Raw genomic sequence first — 24,580 nt, forward strand, 5'->3', positions numbered from 1 at the left:
TCTCCCGAAGAAAAATCGAAAGCAATTGCAGAAGCCAAGAAGAAGAAAACTCCGATCATCCAATGCTCAAAATAAGAACTGCGTTGGTGCCTAAAGGTAAATTGGTATTGTATGTTCCGAAGGAATCAAGCAAAGAGCATTTCTTTTTGAGTGTTCCCAAGGCGGCAAATAAAGAGAAGTTCAATCTGAATGTGCCAAAATTATATGTCTTTGGAGGGCCACCAAAGATTTCACGAGGCTCAAGAATGTTTGAAAGGCTGACAGAGCCTGTAGTGATCAGTCCTGCATCCCAGATCCCGATAAAAGATACCAAGACATTCCCTTAGAACTATAACAAGACTATAGTCACATATAAAGGGAAAGAGATCGTGGAAGATGTCAATGAGATGACTTGGTCTGGGAGGTACTATAAACTAGAAGAGTTGAGAAAGGCAAAGTAGAATCGGGATAACAGGATGCCTCTAAAGAAGCCTGTTATTGATGAAGAAGCGGAGCAATTATATAAAAAGATGAAGGTCCCCGGATACTATATAGTGGGACAAGTCAGATAGACTCTGGCTTAAATATCTCTCATGTCATTACTATTGAGCTGAGATGAACACTGCAAGGTGCTGATCGAAACCTTGAATGAAGCATATATCCTAGATTCGACAACAGTGAGCCAATAGAGAGAATGGCTGAACGATTCTTTGATCTAAACAAGATATCTTTCAGTGATAGTAAATTACCTATTCATGGGGCGGTCTTAATAGAGCCCTTCACGTGACCGTCAAGTGCTAGGAGCATTACGTGAATAGAGATGATTGATGGCGATTCAGGGGTCAATATTTTCCCTGTCTCCACCCTTCAAGGATTAAAAATCATTCCTTGGAAGACCGTAGGTCCACACTGCTCAGGCCATCGCCTCCACGCTCCATCAAGTAGTCAAATTTGAGCATGACAACCAAGAAATAGTTGTCCAAGAGGAGGATGAGCTCTCAATATATAAAGACCCCTCAATCCCATGCCTCGAAGCCAGAAAGGACAACGAATCTATTGTTTACCATGCCTTCGACATAGTAGTCGCTGATAGATGCGAAGAGGGGACCGCACTATCTACTACAAGCAACCCAGATGTTGAAAAATGGTACAAACCAGGAAAAGGGCTAGGGGCATCTCTGCAAGGCATCACTGAGCCCATCATGGCTTACGAAAAGAGAGACACTTTAGGCCTAGGATTCAAGCCCACAGAAGCTGATCGAAAATGGGCCAAAGACCGCAAAAAAAATAAAAATAGTTTGGTTATCTCGAAGCCTATTCCTCACATTTGCAAATCCTTAGTCAAGCCCATGTATGAAGAAGACAATGAGGTCTTTACTGAAGAAGACATTGAGTGAAAGATAAATCAAGAAAAGATAAGAAGAGATGTGTCCGCGTCATACATATTTGATACCTTCTCCTACGGAAAGGTAAATTACTAGTCGTCAACTAAAAAAAGAGTAAATTTAGCTAACCCTCTTATCCCACCAACAAAGAATCTAGTATAAAAAGCATCTATGCAATCACGATTATATTCTTTGCAATCTTCGCCCAATTTTTCGATATTACAAGCTACATTATCACTAGTGGAACAACAAAAATTCAAAATCGAATGTATAACATCAGTCTCTACATACAACTTCAAGATAACAAGCTAACATATGAGATCTGTAAGCTTAATTGAAATATGATGGTCAAGAATTACTTCTTTCTAAGCCTACCTTGAAAGAAGATGTTGAAGAATACATGCCCATTTGTACAGCTCTAAGAAAATTTTCTTCTAAAAAGGTGTTTGGTTGGTTACTTTTAAGTAATTTTCTGAATTCCCCCAAAAAAGATTTCACTTCTCTTCCAAAACAATCTGGTTTGCCTTGGTTGAAAGATAAGTAAATGAAGTATGTATGTGAGAGATGTGTTTCAGTGACCATGTAAAAGATCCTCCAGTTCCAGTTGTATCCCTAAGCGATGTTTGAGCGATGCTTGTCCATTGATGGGTAATTTGCATTTCTTTTGTAACTCCACAAACCTCTGAATATCAAAATTATTCTTTTTGATGAGCTTCCTCTGCCTTGCAAGGAAAAGCCTCTTCAACAAATCTTGGTATGTTGGGTCTCTAGAAGTAATGAGGAAGTAAAAATATCCCAGTATTAAACCAGTACTAGTAGTGAAAAATGTAATTGGTTCCATTACATCCCAAGAGAATTCCCAGAAGGTAAGGCGGAAGAAGAGCCCAATCTGTAAAATACCAACCCCCAATCCAGTCCACAAAATGCGACGCACCTGCTTATGTGCAACCTCATCAATTTTATCCTTCTTCTCCTGCAGATTCTTTAGCTCATCTTTTGTAGGATCATCTTCAGGTAGAAGTGCTAGAGGCACTGCCCTTCTTATTTCATCAACTACCTGCACATATAAAAGTATTATTAGTCAAATGCAAATTCAGAAACAACCAAGTTGGACTTAAAAGATACATTAAATCATAGTAAATCATATACAAAGAAATCAAACCCCTTTTCCCACTATCCCACATACAAAAAAAGAATGAAAGATACATTCATACATATTATATTTCGTCCTTAATCAGATGTCTTATCAATTGGAGTTTCATTTAGTAGGGAGCACTTTATCTTCGAATTTGTCGGGTTCCAACCGACTCCATGTGGGCAAAAAAGAAAATCCATATATTAAGAAGGGGTGAAATTAAAAGAGAAAAATACCTTATTAGGGTGAAGATAAACTTTATCTCTGAAAAGCCAAATTACCCCAGCCTCATCAAGCACTCTTGCAAAAGCCACAGCTTCGCCTTGTGTTTTCGCCAAACCAATATTCTCACACACTCTCAGTAACTCCGAATACCCAATAACCTCTTTACTCTCCATCCCTAGCCTCGTCTTCAGCTCCTCCACATTCACCAATCTCATCAACCTCTTTGCTTCCTCTTGACTAATTAACCCTCCATTCCCATTCTTGTTTTCTCCTCCCGAACTGAAATAATACCCACCCATAACCCGGCTCGACCCGTTAAACCATCCATGTTGACTAATTAACCCATTCTTGTTTGCCCTTGCAGCTGATGTAACCGTCCGTTTCAACACATAACATGAAGTTTTCCACATGGTTTCAAGTTTTTTCTTTGCTATAATTTGTTTACAACAGTTTTACGTATAAAGAATGTACGGACAAATATTCAAAGGCAAAATAAAATCAGGAGAACAGTTATGGCTACGAGAATGACGGACTGCTAGAAAAACCGTTTAAAGGGAGTCCATGAACGGTCCCCTAAAACAGAGTTGAATGACAAGTGGCGATTTATTATAGTAGCAACCATTGGACGCGGAATATAGCACCAGCCATTCAGCTTCTTTATAAAAGAGAAATTTTCATTTTAAATATACATACTACTCCACTCAACTATGGATATGGCTGATGCGTGGGGTATCATTTTTTACCAGCTTAATAATTTTTTTTTAAAACAATGTATTGTGTAAAAAAATATATATCTTTACTTAACAGTGATGAAATATTAGTTATTTTTGTCATTTAGTTATTATTCCCTCCGTCTCATCTTAGTTGTCTCTTTGAATTCAAATAAATTGTTCAAAAATAATTGTCACTTTAGATATTCAAGACTAACATTGTTAATTTTTTTAACAATACCCTTAATATTAAAGAACTAGAATTCTTTTTTAATAATGTTTATTTCTCAAATAATATTTAATATGAGTAACTTAGTAAATTATACCTTGTATTTATTATTTTCTTACTGAACGTAAAAATAACTAAAGCGGCAGCTAAAACGGGACGAAGGGAGTATAATCAATGTATTACTCATCACCACATTCTATTTCTGTGTTTTATCCTACGTAAAACAATTCATAAAATTTCACATAACTTATGCAATTAGTAGTTATGCTGAAAAGAATAATTTGACCCATATTATATTCTTTGTATACAAATATTTTATGTGAAAAAGTAAAATAAAATCAAACATTATATATACAATATTAAATTTCATGTTAAGAGATTCTTCTTTCCACTAGTCCCAATTAAACATTGCCTACGACGTTGCTTATACATACATATACTAGGTTAACATCAGCACACCAACATCACTTATTATTATTACCTTTCTTTTTATCAATATCAGTTCATTTATTTATTTTTCTTTTATAGCCATTCTTGCATGCCTAAACATGGCTTATAACCCAATTAGTCAAAACCATCTTTTATTGCACATTTAAGAGATTGTATTTACTGCGCTAGATGTGGTTGTACCTTGTTAGGCATATATAGAAATTAGGACGAGGAATTGGGACGTCGATGTGTCTAAATAGTTGCTTAACTTAATATAAAATGGGAGTACAATCTTCTTTTTGTTTTTTTAATAAATATTATATTATTGCCTAAATCATTCGTTGGCAATGTTTTGTTGACCACAAAAGAGGAAGTCAGTATTCTGATATTCTCTTTCCATTATTTTGTCCTTTAAAACATGGTAAAAAGAAGGGCTAATATAAATAATCAAGAATTAAATAAAGGTCAGACAAGAACAAGATGACAAAAGGTAAACGCCACACATTGAAAATAAGTTTGGTGTTGGAAGTTTCGTGGAAGGTGTTTAGCCCTTGCTGACAATCAATATCCTACAGCCTCTTGGTCGTGGTATGTCAAATTTCCTCGAATAGAAATTGAACTAACATCATTGTGATTTGAAGACTTCATTATTGGTGTCACGACCCAAAATCTCACCAATGATCTTGATGGAACCTAACACGCCGGTTAAGTGAACTAATCACACAACTAACGAGTAAATAGCAGAAATGAAGCATTATATCAAGTCTAAATGAGATTAAAGCTTAAATAAGTCTAAAACCAACAACAATATGCGAAAACAGTAATATAACCCCCCAAAAACTGGCATCAACGAGTACATAGGCTCTAAGATTGTCAGAATACAATAGTCTGAAATAAATATAATACTGTTTGAAGTAAGCAATAGTCTTAAAACATGAAAGTAAGGTGACTTCGAAGCCAGCAAATGAATAAATTATACTACCTCAAGTCTCCTTAGCACACCGATGATTTACTCTTTAGCTCTGCTAGTGCCAACACTTGGATCTGCAAAGACATGTGCATATGAACAGTGTGATTACAGCTAGAACAAGTAGGACATGATGTCACAAATAGACATATACAGTCAACAAGCTACCAAAAGTCTAAGACATGGTTTCTAGCATAATTAAGAGAGCTCACATAATCACACAAGAATAATAACGAGTCATAAGGAGCATGTGATGTAAATCGAAAGCATAAAGTAGCCTAAAATTCTGCTCCAAGCATGAATAGCCCATGACACATGTATATACGCTCGCCATACCACATATATTCTCCCAATATATACAAATTAATCAAACAAGGTCAATCTTCTAAGGTAAATTCCCTCGAGCCAAATCCAGACAGATATTTACATTTGAAAGTCAAATCAACCTTCCAAAATCGCTTTTTCTTTAGAATCACCTTGAACCAACTCAATTCTAATCAAACAATACTCAATAAGGTCAAATAAAGTCAAATGAATCAATTTCAAACAATAATGTTAATCAATTCCCAAAAAGTCAACCCAAACACACATAATCAAAACCCGAGTATATGGGTAGATCATGTTTACCCATAACCCCGCGAGTCCAAATTTGTGTTTATTTTTCCATATGGAGTTTATTTGGATACTCAAGACTCAATTTGGATTATTCTAGTTCTAGATCTCAAAATCCCTATATTCTCTTGTTCAAATCAATATTTTGGTATTAAATCTAGAGATAAGTTCATGTATAAACCATAGATTTAGGTTTAACTTACTTACCTCCAAACTTGTGGGTGAAACTCTAGCCTCAAACCTTTTAAAATAAGCTCCTAAAGTTAGGAAATAAAATAAAAATTATAAAACTCGACCTTAAATAGCTCGGAAAAGTTGCTATAAAAAATATGCACAGGTAACCGCAACACAAGTCTGCAGGCCTTCAAAATAGAATGTGGGTCGCAGATCCATTTTAGAATGAGCCAGCACTCAAAATTATACTGACACCATTCAGTAAAATAACCATAACTACTTATACAAAAGTCGGGATAACGAACGGTTTGAACCACTAGAAACTAGACTAAAAGCGCTACAATATCATCAAAACATCATCATACCAAAATTATTTATATATTTGGAGAAATGCTCTTTGAAGTCAGTCCATATGCATAAAAGCCTTGTTTCAGGAAATCAATTCTTTCGGAACATGCTCCAAATATGTCAAAACTCACCTGAGCCCCTCATGACTCAATCCAATCATTACTACAAGTTCAAATACCATGTATGGACTAGTCTAATGGCTCAAAACATCCATGGAAATATCACAAAAAGAATCATGGCTCAAACCGAATAGGATTTCTTTTAAGTTCTTAATCCTTCATTCTTTCGAAAGAGTGTCCAAGTCACACTTAGACACTTCAGATTACTTTCAAACTTTACACATAAGTTAAATTCAACTATATATACATATCCAAAGTCTTGTAACACTAATCGAAGTCCAATAATATCAAGATCAACTCTCGGTCAAACTTATGAACTCTTAAGCCTTTCAAATTTTCAACTTTCGACAAATAGTGTCGAATCCTTCTAGGAATATCCAAAATGCAATTTGAACATACATATAAGTCCAAAATAATCATATGAACCTATGGAGCCTTCAAATCACCCATCCCCGTTATTAATCCAAAATTCAAACCTTGATCAACTCTTACAACTTAAGCCTTCCAAATAGAAACTAAGTACTCCAACTCACTTTCGAACCCTACGAAAATAAAATCACCCGTTGTCGCAAGACACATATCATCAAATGAACCTACAGAAAGCAAGAATAGAGGAACATGGTCCTAATATTTAAAATGATCAGTCGGATCGTTACATTCTCCGCCTCTTAAACAAACATGAACGGGTTTAGAAACATACCTAAGCTGTTGAAAAGATGTAGATATACACTCCATATATCTAACTCGGTCTCCCAAGTAGCCTCCTTACTCGGTTAGCCTCTCCAAAGTACCTTGACCAATGCGATCTCCTTTGACCTCAACTCTTGAACCTGCCTATCCAAAATGGCCACTGGCTCTTCTTCATAAGCTAGATTTTCATTTAATTACAATGTGCTGGAGTCTAAAACATTCTACTTGTTTTCGTGATACTTCCAGAGCATAGAAACATGGGATAACGGATGAACTCCCAAAAGGTTAGGAGGAAAGTCAAGCCTATAAACAACCTCACCAACTCTCTCCAATACTTCAAATGGACCAATAAACCTCAGACTCAACTTGCCTTTATTTCCAAACCGCATCATGCCCTTCATGGATGAAATCTTCATAAGTACCTTCTCATCCTACATAAATTCTACATCACGGACCTTCCTATTTGCATAACTCTTCTGCCTAGACTGAGTTGTATGAAGTCATTCCTGAATCAACTTCACCTTATTCAAATCATCACGAACGAAATCTGTACCGAACAACGAGCCTCACCAGGCTCAAGTCAACCAATGGGAGATTGACATCACCTACCATACAAAGCCCTATATGTAGCCATCTAAATTCTGGGCTGGTAACTGTTATTGTATGCAAACTCTACCAATGGTATAAACTGGTCCCGATAACCCTCAAAGTCAATCACACAAGCTCTAAGCATATCCTCAAGAATCTGAATAAACCTCTTGGACTAACCATCTGTCTATGGGTGAAAAGTTATGCTAAGTTCCACCTATGTGACCAACTCATATTGAATGACTCTCCAAAAGTGAGAAGTGAACTGAGTACGCCGGTCTGAAATGATAGAAATAGGCACACCATGCAACCGTACAATCCCTCTGATGTATATACAAGCCAGCTTCTCTGAAGTATATATTGTCAACACCAGTATAAAATGTGCAAACTTGGTCAATCTATCGACAATGACCTAAATGGCATGAACTTCTTCAAAGTACATGGAAAGCCTACCATGATGTCCATAGTAATACGCTCCCACCTTCACTCCGGTATAACTAACTTCCGAGTCAAACCACCTGGTTTCTGATGTTCATACTTCACTTATTTGTAATTCAAATAGCAGGAAACATGTCCAACAATATCCTTCTTCATCTTCTGCCACCAATAAAGCTTCTTCAAGTCATGACATCTTCGTGACACCTAATTAATAGAATATCTCAAATTGTGAGCATCTTCAAGAATCAACTCCATTAAACCGTCAATATTAGGAATACAAATCAAAGCCAGAAGCCGCATAACACCATCATCTCCAATAACCACCTTCTTAACACCACCTCACTGCACCGTGTCCTTAAGCACCAACGAATGTGGATCATTATACTAGCAAGCATTAATGCGCTCAAACAAGGACGATTGTGCAACCACACATGCAAAAACTCTACGGGGCTTAGAAATATCCAACCACATAAATATATTGTCCAACGCCTGAACATCTATAGCCAAAGGTCTCTCCTTATCTAGAATTAATGTCAAACTATCAATACTCTCGGCCTTTCTCCTCAAAGCATCTGTTACTATATTCGCCTTACCTAGATGATACAAGATAGTAATATCATAATCTTTAAACAACTCAAGCCACCTTCCTTGCCTCAAATCCTTTTGCTTGAACAAGTGTTGAAGACTCTATGGTTAGTATAAGCATCACATGACACGACGTACAAATAATGACTCCAAATTTTGAGTGCATGCACAATCACCACCAACTTCAAATCATGAAGTGGATAATTCTTCTCATGAGGTTTCAACTACCGTGATGCATAGGAAATCACCTTGCCATTCTGAATCAACACTACACTAAGATCAATGTGTGAAATCATAATATATGGAATAATATCCCGAATATATGGGCAACATTAATACTTGAGTTGTAGTCAAGGAAGTGTTGAGATTTTAGAAACTCTTTTCACACTCATTAGACCATCTAAATGGAGCGTGCTTCTGAGTCAACTTAGTCAATGGGGTTGTGATAGATAAAAGCCCCTCCATAAAGAGACAGTAATAACTTGCCAAACCTAAGAAATCCTCGATCTCTATAGCTATAGTAGGTCTAGGCCAACTCTGAACCGTCAGAATCTTCTTGGTATCAAGCTCTTTTCCATCACTAGGAAACACGTGACCCATGAATGCAACTGAATCCAAACAAAACTCACACTTAGAAAACTTAGCATAAAGTTTATTCTCCTTTAAGGTTTGAAGCATAATCCTCAAATGTTGCTTATGCTCCTCCCTACTACGAGAGTAAACCAAGATATCATCAATGAACACCATCACAAAAGAGTCTAAATAAGTCTTGAACACCTTGTTCATCAAATCCATGAACGACACTGGAGCATTAGTCAAACCAAATGACATCTTCAAGAAATCATAATTATCATATCGAGTCCTGAAATTCATCTTAGGGATATCCGAATCCCTAATCTTTAACTAGTGATAACCCGATCTCAGGTCAATCTTAAAGAAACCTTAGCACCCTGAGGTTGATCAAACAAATTATCAATGCGAGGCAATGGATATTTGTTCTTGATAGTAACATTGTCAACTATTTGTGATTAATACACATCCTCATAGAATTGTCATTCCTTTTCACAAACAAAAATGGTATGCCCCAAGGAGAAACACTCGGTATAATGAACCCCAATCAAGAAAATATTGCAATTGCTCTTTCAATTCCTTCAACTTAGTTGGGGCCATGAGATATGGTGGAATAGATATGGGCTGAGTGCTCGGAACCAAGTCAATACCAAAATCAATATCCTTATCTGGTGACATGCCTGGCAAATTCATAGGAAACACCTCTCGAAACTCCTTCACAACCGGTACTGAATTCATGAAAGGAACCTATGTACTAGAATTCTGAATAAAATCCAAATAAACTAGAAATCCCTTCCCTACTGTCACGACCCAAACCGATGGGCCGCGACGGGCACCCGGTACCTTACTCAGCCGAGTACCAACGTAATGTATCTTTCTTATTACATCATCATATACATATGACATATGGGCCTAATAGGCCACCATGATCCTTTATAAACTCAAAACATAGACCGACAAGGTCGTACAATCTTTCACGTACAAGATATATGTCTACAAGCCTCTAAGAATACGTAAATATCATAAAGGTTGGGATAGAGTCCCGCCATACCAAATAATACATGCCTAAATTATACTAACCAAACGAGCAACTCCGAAGCAAATGGAGCGCACCAACATCTTCTGCTGAACTGATAGCCTACTTGGAGGGCTCTCGACCTATCTATCGGGACCTACGGGCATGAAACGCAACATCCCCAGGCAAAAGGGACGTCAGTACGAATAATGTACCGAGTATGTAAGGCACATAAATAAATACATAAGGGACATGGAAGACATATAGAGTACATGACTCAACCTGTAAGTCTGAATAACTTTGTAAATCATAAATTACTTTTAGCGTCATGCATATGCGTATGAATGTCATGTCGTGCATAAGTACATTTTTCATAACATCATCAGCCTCTAAGGGCATCCCATCATATCATATCGGCCACTGTAGGCAAAATCATCATCGTATACCAGCTGATCAGGTGGCGGTGCGTATATAACGCCATAACCTTTCCCATATACATATATATAAATACATATATATGCGTATATAACACCGTTTGAATACATACATATATACGCGTATATAACGCCGTTTGAATCATATTTTAGTCACTGTGGGCAATGTCATCATCATATACCAACTGATCAGGTGGTGGTGCGTATATAACGCCGTAACCTTTTCCCATATCCCATATACATATATTTACATATATATGCGTATATAACGCCATCTGGTCATGGGTCAATGCACATGTATGAAATGCATGAAAAATACGTAATAATCTCAATATTCCTTCCGGATAAATTTTTTCCAACTGCGTATTATTCTGAGACTCATGAACAGGAAATAATAATATTTTTCATGGGGAATCAAGAATATAGACACCCCTAATAACTTTATGAATAGAGTAATTTATGGAAACTGTGTATTTGCTCCTTTCTTCGATATAATTTGGACCATGTCAAAAGAAAGAAGGGATGACCTTAACATACCTGTTTCTGGAATTATTTGAACGAATATGCTTCTGCGAAATTTATACTATATTTTCTTGAAATTGGAATGAACTTGTTCTACTTGAACCTTTTTTTTTGAACTAGAGAATGGATTTAAATTGTAAGCTTGATCCAACATTTTTTTAAAGCTTCTGATTCCAACGCTTTTGATCTCAATTCAAGGAATGAATTGAAACTTGGATAAAGCTTCTGTTTGTTCCTAATGTCTTTGGTCTCTTAGCCAAAGAGAGAATATGTATTTCTTTCTATTGAATTTTGGTTACTATGTTTTAAGATAAGACTTAAATTGTAAGTCATATCTTATCATCTTCCTAGTTAGCCATTTGAAAAAGTAGTATACTTAGTCATTTTCCAAATCATGTAGCTTCTTGCCATGTGGGGTGGGGGTGAGATAATTTATTAATTTTTTTATCCACTTATTAGTTAACTAGGTAATGTCCTGTTATCCGGTAATTAATTAATTACCCGCATAATTTAAAATAATTACCACAAATTACTTAAAATTTTATTTATTTTTAAAATACTTCATATATACTTTATATATTATACTACCGTGATCATATGGTACCTTGCACGATACTAGTTCATAAATATGGGGTATTAATGCCCGGCCTGAATTGTACCCCCAACATACCAAACTTGGACGAAAATTCATTTTCTTTGACTTTCTTCTGCTCTCACTTTCACGAATTTTCTCATCACTCATTTGAAATAGTATAATCCTTATAATCTCCAAATAATCTTTCCCTTAGACTGATGTCAATTACCTTACGATAACTTCAACGTACAATACTACAGGGTACAACATCGTCGTAATATAACACTGCGGGACGTAATATTGCGGGGCATAATATCATTCCCCCCTTTGGAACATTCGTCCTCGAATGTTGACTGATGCTCTTATCATTTTCGTAACTTATAGCTCTTATGAATTCCTTAATACTCTTCCTGCCATTTAAGCAGTTGCTCTCTGAATAAATCAAAAGTCTAGGGTATTCCCCCCCTTTAGTCTTTTTTCTCATATCATGACCTGTGGTCGAAATCTTCCTATCTTGCAACTGCTGTTACCTCCTATCATGCAACCTGTATGACCCTGGCTTTGTAAGTGCACTTATGCGATTCATCTTTCCTTTTTTCCTTTTATCTTTTAGTCAATCTCTAGGCCTTACTTTGTATATACAAGGCTTAATATGATGCCTCTTTGGGCTTCTATAGGTATGCTGAAGTCCTTTACTCGATACTTTGTTGAATTCACGAATATTGTTATATCTCATCGCATAGGTCCGTTTAGCCATCCGTATGAATTTACTGCCATAGCTCTTACTTTAATATATCATTGATGAGGACTGCTACCAAATCCTATCTTACTCTTGTTGCTTATTCTATATGTATAATTTATGTCCTTTAATGCTTCCTCATTACTGCTCATCTTTAGAATGACGACCTAATCTCATCTCATACTTTGTGATTTTGTTCATTCATTGTTGATTCACCTTAATATTAATCCATAATATACCATTGATAACTTGAAACTTCTTACGTAATACCTTTGCCACTAGGGCTTACGTTACATCAAGGAATATTCGAAGTAATTTTCCTGATCCACTTAGCGGCGATACTGTACTTCAATAACCATATTTTATAGCATCCCAAGGTGATTCTCTTACATGGGTATTTTAATCATGTCCAATTCATAAGATCCATTCCTTTTCTTCGTTGAATCATTACTCAATCGAAGGTCCAAACGTTAACTTTTATCTATCACAATTACACCCTCATTCTATTACCAGGGTAGCATTCTAAATGCTATTAGTCTTAGACTCCTTTGAGTTCATTCAGGCTATAGTGAGCTTTGTATAATTTAGAGAAACCATCTGCTCTTCTTGTTTTCATGGGCTTAATCCCGAGGACTTATCCACTTTCGTTACCTTCACACTCGCCCTTTCTTATCCTTACTCCTGTCTTCCTAAAACCTTGTCACTCTACCATACTTTATCTTGCAACCTACACATATCCATTTATACTACTTGCAACCTTTCTTCAACTTTTTTGCATCATAGATTTCCTTATGTCATTCTGGGATATCAAGTGAAACATCACATCGTCTCTAACTCTTCTTTCACTCTTTAATTAGACCTTTCAGTATCTAGAAACCATTGGCTGGAAGGTATGCCACTTACGATGTTGCTATCATTCCTGGATACTGAATTCCTACGCTTCTAGCCCCTTCTCTGCAGTATGGACTATTCATAACCTTCTGTATTTGAGTATTTTGTACGTTGTTCACCTTTTCCTTACTTACCTTAAAATATCGCCTCACATTCTTCTATCTCTTTCATAACCTCCCTTCCACATAGGTATAACTTATCTCAACAACCTGAAGCTCTATTATAATACTTGCACCTTTGGTGCATACACAATCTGATGGGAGTTTCATACTGACTTCTTATGAGGCTGGTACTCTTCAGTTGGCTTCATCATAGAACCGTTATAAAATATGGATACTCTACTATCTCTCTTATACTTCTGCTATTTACGAGTGATCCTGAGGTCTATGATTCTCTTGGTCCACTCCTGTTTTACTTGGTCGATGTAACTCTTTAGTTTTCTCTTCTTTCTAATCAGTTTTTATGTATGCTTAAGTTAGCTTCCAATTTGCGGCTCCTGGTATTAGTTATTACTTTAGCCTTTCATAGGCACTATGGAATATCCCTGGCGCAATCTTCTAATAATTCAATCCTTTGTCTATGCCATGGGCTCAATTCTTTCTTTTAAATTGTCTCGGAGTCTTCTATGGTTGTATGATTATCAACAAATATGTTTCCTGGATAATGCTCCAAATTCTTGAGTGCGTCCATAACGTACTAACTCTAGGTCATTGATCAAATATTTCTTTCGTTCCGTCTTAGCTTTCTTTCAATCGTAAGCTATTACATTTCTTGGTCTTTCTGCCCCTTGTTGCGTCCATACTTAGCTTATCTTAGTGCCCACACTTTCCAGAGTATTCATACAACTCATATGATCTCAAATATTACCTTTAATTCTTACTTCCCGTTCATTAGCCACGGTAGATGCCACTTTCCTTTGGAATGCTTACAATGTTGTTGCGAGATTGTTGTTACACGACCATTTCCTCTTTAGGTCATTGTTCTTAGATTGAAGCCTTATTGCTTATCTCCTCAGGTAATCTTTCGTTGTAGTACTTAAGGAGAACCCTTGACACTCGTAAAGCTGTGAGCTTATTACGGACCTTTTTGATGTCCTTACTTGCCTATAATCATCCGTTGTTGCTTACTTCCCTGCCCTTGTGCCTGTATGGTTACTTCTGAACTGATATTTTAACTACCTTCCTAGTGGAACTTTCTTTTATCCCCATAATACAGTACCTTTACTACCCCGACTCATGTTTGAATATATCTCAAGTATTATAATGATATTCTTTGAGGCTGAATTCTCCATGTTGGGTTCTACTACATTTATCTTACATGATCTAATGACTCGTGTGTAACTTCCTATTTAGCCATAACTGGGATTTTCCTGACCAACTACTAACTACTCATTGGTCCATTCTCATATCAATATTCCTCATAATCTTTCTTGAGTTATTTCCTTTGTCTTAACTTACGTCTCGCACTGGCTCCTTATTTATTAATAATAGCTCAGACAGAAACCTTTACTTCCTTTACCATTCCATAGTCACTAACACCACTTAATTCTGACTTAATGTCACATCACTCCATATTCCCCCTTTAGGGGTGTACTAAAAGCTGAAGCCACAAGGATCTACCTATAGATGTTTTACCTCTTCATCTTTGGTGTTGTTTCTCAACATCAATGATCCTTGCTCGCCTCGCGACAATCCTCCTGTACCAAGGATGACAAATTCCCTTAATCGCGAGAGTGACACCTAGCGTAACTAGAACATACAGTCTCTTAAGCTTAACTTTGCTCACATTGCTTGCTCTAGGGAAGCGTCTCCCTGAATGACCATTCTCTGAATTTATCATGAATCTCCTTCTGTGGTCCGTCCTATTATTGCCAGAACATGATCTGAAATTCTCAAGATGCTGACTATTATCAAATCACTCAGTTCCTAATTCATATTTAGTTTATCTTGTTCACCAGTCCATATTAATTTCTATTACTCTAGTGTCCAAATTTTCCTCTGGGTAATCGCGTTAGAGTTGCGAACTTATTTCTCGAAATGGGGATATGATCTTATGGCCTATATTCTTTTATTGTCTTAAGGCCCATCACCTTTCGTCTCTTCCTTCATTTGACAATAGGCTCTGTAATACTCTACCGTTTTCATCAATGTATCACACCTTATTCATAATGCTCCCTTATTTCTCTTCGCATTACTCTGCTAATATTTCTTCATATCCCTTTTCTTGTGAAAACTTCAATACGACATTCTTTCGCTTTTAGCTTTCCTTTGCTCCATACAGTGGCTTTTCAAGTTGCTTAACACCCTCCCTTTACTAGGGACACAAGCCACACTAAGGTAATATTTATCCTTTCAAGGCTTATAGTGCATGTCTTTGTAGTACTCATATCTGGCTGCACTATTTTAGAGTGTACCATCTGGGTGTCTCACAAGGAGATCTACTAGCACACTTGCAATATCCTTCGGAAATATCAACTAACACAAACAATCCATTCACCATTTTGGTTTACTCTAACCCCAGACAGGTCCTGATGTTCCGTCCTTTTCTTAAACTATACCTGTTAGCCCCCATAGGGCATAACTAAGATGGGTATGGCCAATTGTACATACCTCTGTCACTATTGAATATAACTAAAAAAGCTTGTGTCTCTCTGCCTTAATTATAAATGCTGTTAACCTTCATTAACTGGCCGCCTCGTACCCTTCTTCATCTTGCTTCTTTTGCTTATTGAAACTTGTACTTATCTTCTTAATCTCTCATTGTCCTTCACCATAAAGATGGATAGGCATTCTTGCCTTAAGGCTTCTTATCCGGAAGCTTACACCTTTCAGTATACCCATGATATGCTAAAGACCTCATATTTACTTATCACAGGCATCATAAAAAAAATCCAATTCCTTTGACTCAGCTCTTCCACAACTATCTCTTATCGATCATCTTTCTGAACGTAGGCATCGTCTTCTTACGAAAAAAATAGAAGCCCGGGACTTGAATTTTTATAAGTGAGCTCTACCACACGATTTAGAGTAAGAAAAAAGAGTGACAGTCGTAAATGCCCTGTAGCCTCCTGCTTATAAGTGTGGTGCACGACACACCCATAAACAAGACTCTACTAGACACGGCTTGTAGACTCCCTAGGGCAGAACTGCTCTGATACCACTTTTGTCACGACCCAAACCGATGGGCCGCGACAGGCACCCGGTACCTTACTCAGCCGAGTACCAACGTAACGTATCTTTCTTATTACATCATCATATACACATGACATATGGGCCTAATAGGCCACCATGATCCTTTATAAACTCAAAACATAGACCGACAAGGTCGTACAATCTTTCATGTACAAGACATATGTCTACTAGCCTCTAAGAATACGTAAATATCATAAAGGTTGGGATAGAGTCCCGCCATACCAAATAATACATGTCTAAATCATACTAACCAAACGAGCAACTCCGAAGCAAATGGAGCGCACCAACATCTTCTGCTGAACTGATAGACTACTTGGAGGGCTCTCGACCTGTCTATCGGGACCTGCGGGCATGAAATGCAATATCCCCAGGAAAAAGGGACGTCGGTACGAATAATGTACCGAGTATGTAAGGCACATAAATAAATACATAAGGGACATGGAAGACATATAGAGTATATGACTCAACCTGTAAGTCTGAATAACTTTGTAAATCATAAATTACTTTTAGCGTCATGCATATGCGTATGAATGTCATGTCGTGCATAAGTACATTTTTCATAACATCATCAGCCTCTAAGGGCATCCCATCATATCATATCGGCCACTGTAGGCAAAATCATCATCGTATACCAGCTGATCAGGTGGTGGTGCGTATATAACGCAATAACCTTTCCCATATCCCATATACATATATATAAATACATATATATGCGTATATAATGCCATTTGAATACATACATATATACGCATATATAACGCCGTTTGAATCATATTTTAGCCACTGTGGGCAATGTCATCATCATATACCAAATGATCAGGTGGTGGTGCGTATATAACGCCGTAACCTTTTTCCATATCCCATATACATATATTTACATATATATGCGTATATAATGCCATCTGGGTCAATACACATGTATGAAATGCATGAAAAATACGTAATAATCTCAATATTCCTTCCGGATAAATTTTTTCCAACTGTGTATTATTCTGAGACCCATGAACAGGAAATAATAATATTTTCATGGGGAATCAAGAATATAGACACCCCTAATAACTCTATGAATAGAGTAATTTATAGAAACTGTGTATTTGCTTCTTTCTTCGATATAATTTGGACCATGTCAAAAGAAAGAAGGGATGACCTTAACATGCCTGTTTCTGGAATTATTTGAACGAATATGCTTCTGCGAAATTTATACTAGATTTTCTTGAAATTGGAATGAACTTGTTCTGCTTGAACCTTTTTTTTTTGAACTAGAGAATGGATTTAAATTGTAAGCTTGATCCAACATTTTTTTAAAGCTTCTATTTCCAACGCTTTTGATCTCAATTCAAGGAATGAATTGAAACTTGGATAAAGCTTCTGTTTGTTCCTAATGTCTTTGGCCTCTTAGCCAAAGACAGAATATGTATTTCTTTCTATTGAATTTTGGTTACTATGTTTTAAGATAAGACTTAAATTATAAGTCATATCTTATTATCTTCCTAGTTAGCCATTTGGAAAAGTAGTATACTTAGTCATTTTCCAAATCATGTAGCTTCTTGCCATGTGGGGTGGGGGTGGGATGATTTATTAATTTTTTTTATCCACTTATTAGTTAACTGAGTAATGTCCTGTTATCCGGTAATTAATTAATTACCCGCATAATTTAAAATAATTACCACAAATTACTTAAAATTTTATTTATTTTTAAAATACTTCATATATACTTTATATATTATACTACCGTGGTCATATGGTACCTTGCACGATACTAGTTCATAAATATGGGGTATTAACGCCCGACCCGAATTGTACCCCCAACATGCTAAACTTGGACGAAAATTCATTTTCTTTGACTTTCTTCTGCTCTCACTTTCACGAATTTTCTCATCAGTCATTTGAAATAGTATAATCCTTATAATCTCCAAATAATCTTTCCCTTAGACTGATGTTAATTACCTTACGACAACTTCAACTTACAATACTACAGGGTGCAACATCGTCGTAATATAACACTGCGGGACGTAATATCGACGTAATATTGCGGGGCGTAACATTCCATAACGCCCATGAAAGGCTAAGGTAATAACTAATACCATAAGCCACTGATCGGAAGAAAACTTAAGGCTACATAAAGGCTGATCAGAAGGAAGAGGAAACTAAAGAATTACATCACCCAAGTAGCATGACACAGATAACCAGTCCATGCCAAGAATCACCTCAAAGTTCACCATGTCAAACAACAAGAGATCAACCATAGTATCATATCTATTAATAGTAACCACACAAAATCGATAAGTTCAATCCACCATAATAGAATGTCTAATAGGCATAGACACAAAAATAAGAATATCAAAAGAATCTACATACCCAAATATGATGCAAAATAAGATGACACATATGAATATGTAGAACCCGAATTGAACAATACTGAATTATCTCTATGACATACTGAAATAACACATGGGTTAACTGCATCAGAGGCAACCTCTGCCTCTACGGTAACCTCAAACTACCTAACCTCCAGCTCTAGTTGGTTGGGCAAGTGGTGTAGCAATTGGGGCAGGAACTATCGCCTGAGCACCCTGCTATGGTGCATCACTCTTCCCTCTTGGATAATTCATCCTAAGGTGTCCCATATCTCCACACTCAAAACATCCCCACCTCTGTCGAGACTGCTAAACATGTGGCTGACCCCGAGAACTAGATACCCACTGAACTGGCTCTGCCTTGGAGGTGCACTGTTAGATCTATAGGCTGAAGGTGCATTATATCGCAATTGTCCAGAACGAGTACCATGGAAACCATGACTGATTGGGGTGCTGCAGGATATTTGAAGTGCTGACCAAACTTGTCTGGAATAATGTCCTCTAACATAATGTCCATTGCCTCTAGATAAGGCACCACCGAATCCTCCAATATACAAGGCTTCTTAGCCACGTGCTCCTCTCGGCCTTGCATACAGATACACTTCAACATTATGAAAATCTTTACTGCCTGATGAAAAGTGGTATCTGTCTCAGCCTCACGTGCTATCCCAATCATGATACTAAAATGAAGACCCTCAATGAACCTCCACACCTTCTCTTTTTCGATGGGAATTAGAAATCTTCATAGCATGATAACTCTGTGAACCTTATATCATACTTAATAACTAACATTCTACCCTGAACCAAATGCTCAAACTAGCTATGGAGCTCATCTCTCCTAGTAGGTGGGATAAACTTCTCCAAGAAGAAATGTGAAACCTGAGTCCATGAGCGAGGAAGTGGCCATGCTAGCCTACCCTACTAGTTAGTCTGCCACCACCTCTTAGATGGCCCTCTCAGATGAAAAGTAGTGAAATCAACTTATTGGAATCCACAAGTTCCAAATTACACAGAATCTCATGACATCTATCCAAGAAATCCTAGGCATCCTCTGAAGGACAAAGTATGGGGGTTGCAACTTCTGAAACCTATCCATCTCTTCTGCTCATCCAAAGGCATAGATGGCCTAAATTACTCAAGTCGTGCTGAAATGATTGGCTCAAATACACTAGTTGGAAGAACTCCTCGAGACTGATATCCATGGACCTCTGCTCTAGGGTGTAGGTACCGGGAGAATGGACTCCCCCCCAACCTGAGAAGTAGTTGGTGCCATATGAAGTATACCCTTCAGAGCTATGCTATCAATAAAGCCAACCATATGGACCAAGGCATCCTGAAGTATTGGGGTAATAATAAACCCCTATGGGACCTGAGCTCGTCCTACCGGCTCATTTTGAATAGGAATCTACTCGCCATCTGGAGCCATCTGTAGCTCAGCTAGTTCAGCTCTAGCACGAAAATGAGTAGTTGTAGGTGCTGTTGTACGTGCTCTAGTCTGGGCTCAAATCCTACCTTTACCCCATCCTCTACCTCTAGTAGCAGCCACAACCTGGGGCTCCAGCTCTTTCTCGGCTGACATACGTGTCCTTACCATCTGTGAGAGAATAATATGGTAATGATTCAAACTTTAGGATAAATTAAAATCACATGATAGATAATGAAAGAATGTGAAGTTTCCTAAATGTCCCATAGCTTCTCGAAGATAAGTATAGACATCTCCATACCGATCCGCAAGACTCTACTAGACATGTTTATGACTCGTGAGACCTATGAAACCTAGGCTTGATGCCAAGATATCACGAACCAAAATCATACCAATAATCGTGATGTCACCTAACACACCATATATTCAAACTAATCACACAACTAATGAGTAAACAACATAAATGAAGTATTATATCAAGTCTAAATGAGATTTCTAGCACAAATAAGGCTAAGACCAACACTATACGCAAAAATAGTACTACAACCCCCAGAAACTGGTGTTAATGAGAACATGAGCTCTAAGATTGTTAGAATATAGTAATCCGAAATAAATACAATACAGTCTGAAGTAAACAACAATCTTAAAACATGGAAGGAAGGTCACTTTGAGGTTGGCAGATGAGCAGGCTGCACTACCTCGAGTCTCCTTAGCACAATGACGATCTACTCCTCAAATTTGCTAGTGCCAATACCTGGATCTACATAAAAATATGAAAAAGTATACTATGAGTACAACTGACCCAATATACATAGTAAGTATCAAGACTAACCTCTGCGAAGTAGTGGCGAGATTGGTCAACTGATACTTACTATTATAATATGATCCATTAATAAATATAACACAAGAATCTAATAGAAACATCGTATAATAATATTAGATATAATTAACGAAGATAATAGCTTATTTTCAGATAAGGAATGATCAAAAGCTAATACGGGCAAAACACGTCAACATATAAAGATGATATACGTCACAAAAGCATTATTATAAATTCCAAGTACATGAGTCTATAATATCTATGTATGAATAAGACTGCCATCAACCGGCCTTCCCCAAGTGTCTAACAAACTTACGCAAACAGGGCCCAAGATATAATGGGTGATCACCTGGCTTCAAAAGAGTTGATCTAAATCCATGTACTACAAGAACAATTCACGTGCTAATAATAATATCACTCACACAGATAACTCACGTGCTAGAATACTCATCTTGCATGGAGAACTTGTTTGACCCAAAATTTAGATCTAGGTTTAAACAATCAGATTTTCTAATAGAATTGAGTTAATTTTAGCCAATATTAATATTCAAAGATCGTTTAACTGATTTTGTAATGAAATGTCACAAATACTATTCGAGTAGTAATAAATAGAAACAATAAAATAATATGTAATGGCCCAAAAATAGAGAGGATAACATTAAATAGCAATAAATGATAATGAATATCATTTATGTAAATAAATGCGAGTGAGTCACTCAAAAAGGGTGAGATTCTTTGATATTCCCTCCGACAAAGATGGATGATGATAAGCATTAGAATGTTCAGATCTTCCTTGGATCGTGAGAGAAAAGATAGGCACAGATCTAAAGAAAAGGTATTTTTTGTATGTCAATGATAAAGAAAGAATCTTCAAAGAATGTCAATATGTTGTTTTTTACAATGAGTATCCAATCCCCTCTACAATTTTTTCTCTTTCTATTTATAAGGGCGTATGGTCCACAAAAACCCTAATAGTACATATGGGAGGAATATTCCCGGGAATATTCTCTATAAGGTCTTATCTCTAAAACAAGCCGTTACTACCCTGCTAAAGGGAGTGCTCCTCCTCGTCCTTCTGTTGAGTTAACTTGACCTCGTCTTTGTCCTTTTTCGGGTCACTTCGACCTTGCCTTCGTCCTTTATTAAAAACAAATCGATGACGTGTGGCAGCCTTCGAAGGCTCTCTTAATGTTGACTTGGCCCACATATGATTATGATATTTTTTTAGCCCATACAGTTAGTCCCGCTATTTATTGAGGTCGTCCTTGTGAGCAAGTTCAATGAGCAGATAATAGCGTTTAGGGTCGTCTTCGTAGCTGAGTTCAATGAACAGATAATAGCGATCATGATCGTTGTGATGAACATGCGACGTGGGTCTTTGTGAACCGCATATTTCAAACCCCTAAATTTCTTGGTTGATTTGTTGGAACTATCCGGTCCAAGAAAAGAAGTGACATCATGATGTACTGTGTCATGATGATGTCGATTCCCGACGCATTGCATCAATTTGTGTGTGACCCTTGATTGGATCTACCATTTCGATTCTAGTGCCAATTATGATGAACAGTTTCAGATTCAATGCCTTAATCTCTATAAATAGGGATTGTTTCTTCATTAATCAAACTTTTCTTCCTTCATACCATCCTTTTTCTTCATAAATTTTGTTTTTTTCTTGAATCTCTTTGCCTTCTGAGCCTTAACTTTCTTTCATATTCTCTTCTTCTTGTAAACTTCATAACTATGTCTAATCTACCTTCTAATGTTGATGAAGAGAGCCACACCATTCCTTTGGCTATTGTATTCCCTACTCACAGGGAGGACGCCATCTCCATAGCAGAAGATGAAGCTCTTCCTTTAGTGGAGGAGATCATCCCCCGCAACCCTGAGGCTAGGTTCGATTTTCAATAGTCGTCGGATGCGACGCCTAGAAAATTTCTATCATCGATGGCTTCTACACACTTGGCTAAATTCAAAGCCAAGTTTTGCCTTCCCAACCACGTAGAATTAATCCCCGCTGGTGAGGACAAAGTGCACGTTCACCATCCTGGGTATTGTGCTCTCTATGCCTACCCGTTTAACATTGGCTACTCATTTTACCTTCTCCCGTTGGAGGAGGAGTTTTGCCTCCATTATGGAGTTTAACCTGCTATGATCGCCCCTTATGTTTATAAGGTCATCAAGATGCTATCAAAATTTTCTGCGCATGCTTGAGTCGAGGTCACAGTGCGGCATTTGGTGCATCTGTTCGCACCTAGCTTCTACAGACGGACGATGTTGATCCTTCGACATCGTGGGGGCAATTGCTTGGTGGTGAAGATGGATGATAAGGGTAGTCTGAAATTCTGGCTCGACTACTTCTATGTCAAGACTCAGACCATTGTGGCTGATGTCGACAGTTTCCCTAAGGCCTGGAACCATACACTTAAATGTTCGAGCTTTTTTATTTTTTTAACTTTTAAAGCACCTTGTTCATCTCAAACCGTTTTTTAAAAGTAGTGGGGTGTAAAGCAAGGCATTTTACATATTCCTCAGCAAGGCGTAAGCCCCCAAGCATGAGGCGTAAGCCCCATAGGTATTTAATTTTTAATATTTTATAAAATAATATAATTACAGCAAATATTTATACACAAGTAAAATTGTGTATATATATATATATATATATGTGTGTGTGTGTGTGTGTGTGTCTGTGTGAGAGAGAGAGAGAGAGGGAGAGAGAGAGTATGTGTGTGTGCGCACTCTATCCCTATAAAAAAACTAGTCAAAACAATCTATTATATGCTTTTTAGAAGCACAAGTAACTTGAGTCGAATAGAATAAAGTTTTCTATATAGAGGAACAAAAAGGATGACTAACCTACAATTGTACTTTGAACTTTCTACTATGAAGAAAAATGAAGTTCTCTTTGTATTTGTAAAAAACAAATTGAATATTTGTTGCTTTTGGGAGATATTAGCAAACTAACAGACAAGATAAAGAATTGGAAAAGACCATGAATTAGGGCTTCAATCAATAAAAAAGGTCTTGACTTTTACATTTAATACATTTTATTTCCTTTTTAAAATTTTTGAGAATTTGGGTATTATATGAAGGAGTTATTCAACAAATTTTGTTTTAATTTTAAAAAGTCTTTGGGACTTACGTCTCACTAAAAAACACGCCTCAAATGCCCGGGCATACGCCCCAAACACCCTAGCGTACGCCCCGAATTCTCAGGCCTACGCCTCGAATTGCTGGGTGTACGCCTCTTGAGACTTTCACCCCACACCATCGCCTCGGGGCGTTTTTGGTGTGCCTTGCCCCAGTGCTCGCCCCGAAAATGCCTTTTAAAACACTTATCTCAAATTGGTAGAATAATTCTTCCCTCCCTGCATCTACTAGTCTCCCTCCTCCTATGGTGATACGTATCACTAACTGGGTTAAGCAGGTTCTCC

At 37.2% G+C, this 24,580-nt stretch overlaps 1 protein-coding gene across 2 annotated transcripts; it reads right to left on the minus strand.

The window, feature by feature from the left end:
- Positions 1-1,536: 1,536 nt before the first annotated feature.
- Positions 1,537-3,410, minus strand: LOC107791078 (calcium uniporter protein 5, mitochondrial-like). 2 transcript variants are annotated; one of them, XM_016613075.2, is made up of 3 exons: positions 2,736-3,410; positions 2,299-2,421; positions 1,998-2,131 (listed from the first exon to the last, which is right to left on the minus strand). In XM_016613075.2, the coding sequence occupies exons 1-3, from the start codon at positions 3,132-3,134 to the stop codon at positions 2,060-2,062; spliced, it is 594 nt and encodes a 197-aa protein (XP_016468561.1). In that variant the 5' UTR covers positions 3,135-3,410; the 3' UTR covers positions 1,998-2,059. The 2 variants fall into 2 exon arrangements, with proteins under 2 accessions (XP_016468560.1, XP_016468561.1); XM_016613074.2 differs by having other exon boundaries at positions 1,537-2,421; positions 2,736-3,392.
- Between the last annotated feature and the right edge of the window lie 21,170 nt (positions 3,411-24,580).

This window comes from Nicotiana tabacum, chromosome 10 (assembly GCF_000715075.1).
Source record: "Nicotiana tabacum cultivar K326 chromosome 10, ASM71507v2, whole genome shotgun sequence".
Taxonomy (NCBI): Eukaryota; Viridiplantae; Streptophyta; class Magnoliopsida; order Solanales; family Solanaceae; genus Nicotiana; species Nicotiana tabacum.

Bases quoted from the DNA above. Each gene is read 5' to 3' on its own strand.
- LOC107791078 (XM_016613074.2), bottom strand. From the start codon at position 3,134: ATGTGGAAAACTTCATGTTATGTGTTGAAACGGACGGTTACATCAGCT. The intron at 2,422-2,735 runs GTATTTTTCTCT...TTATATGTGCAG, and splicing joins TTTATCTTCACCCTAATAAG to GTAGTTGATGAAATAAGAAG.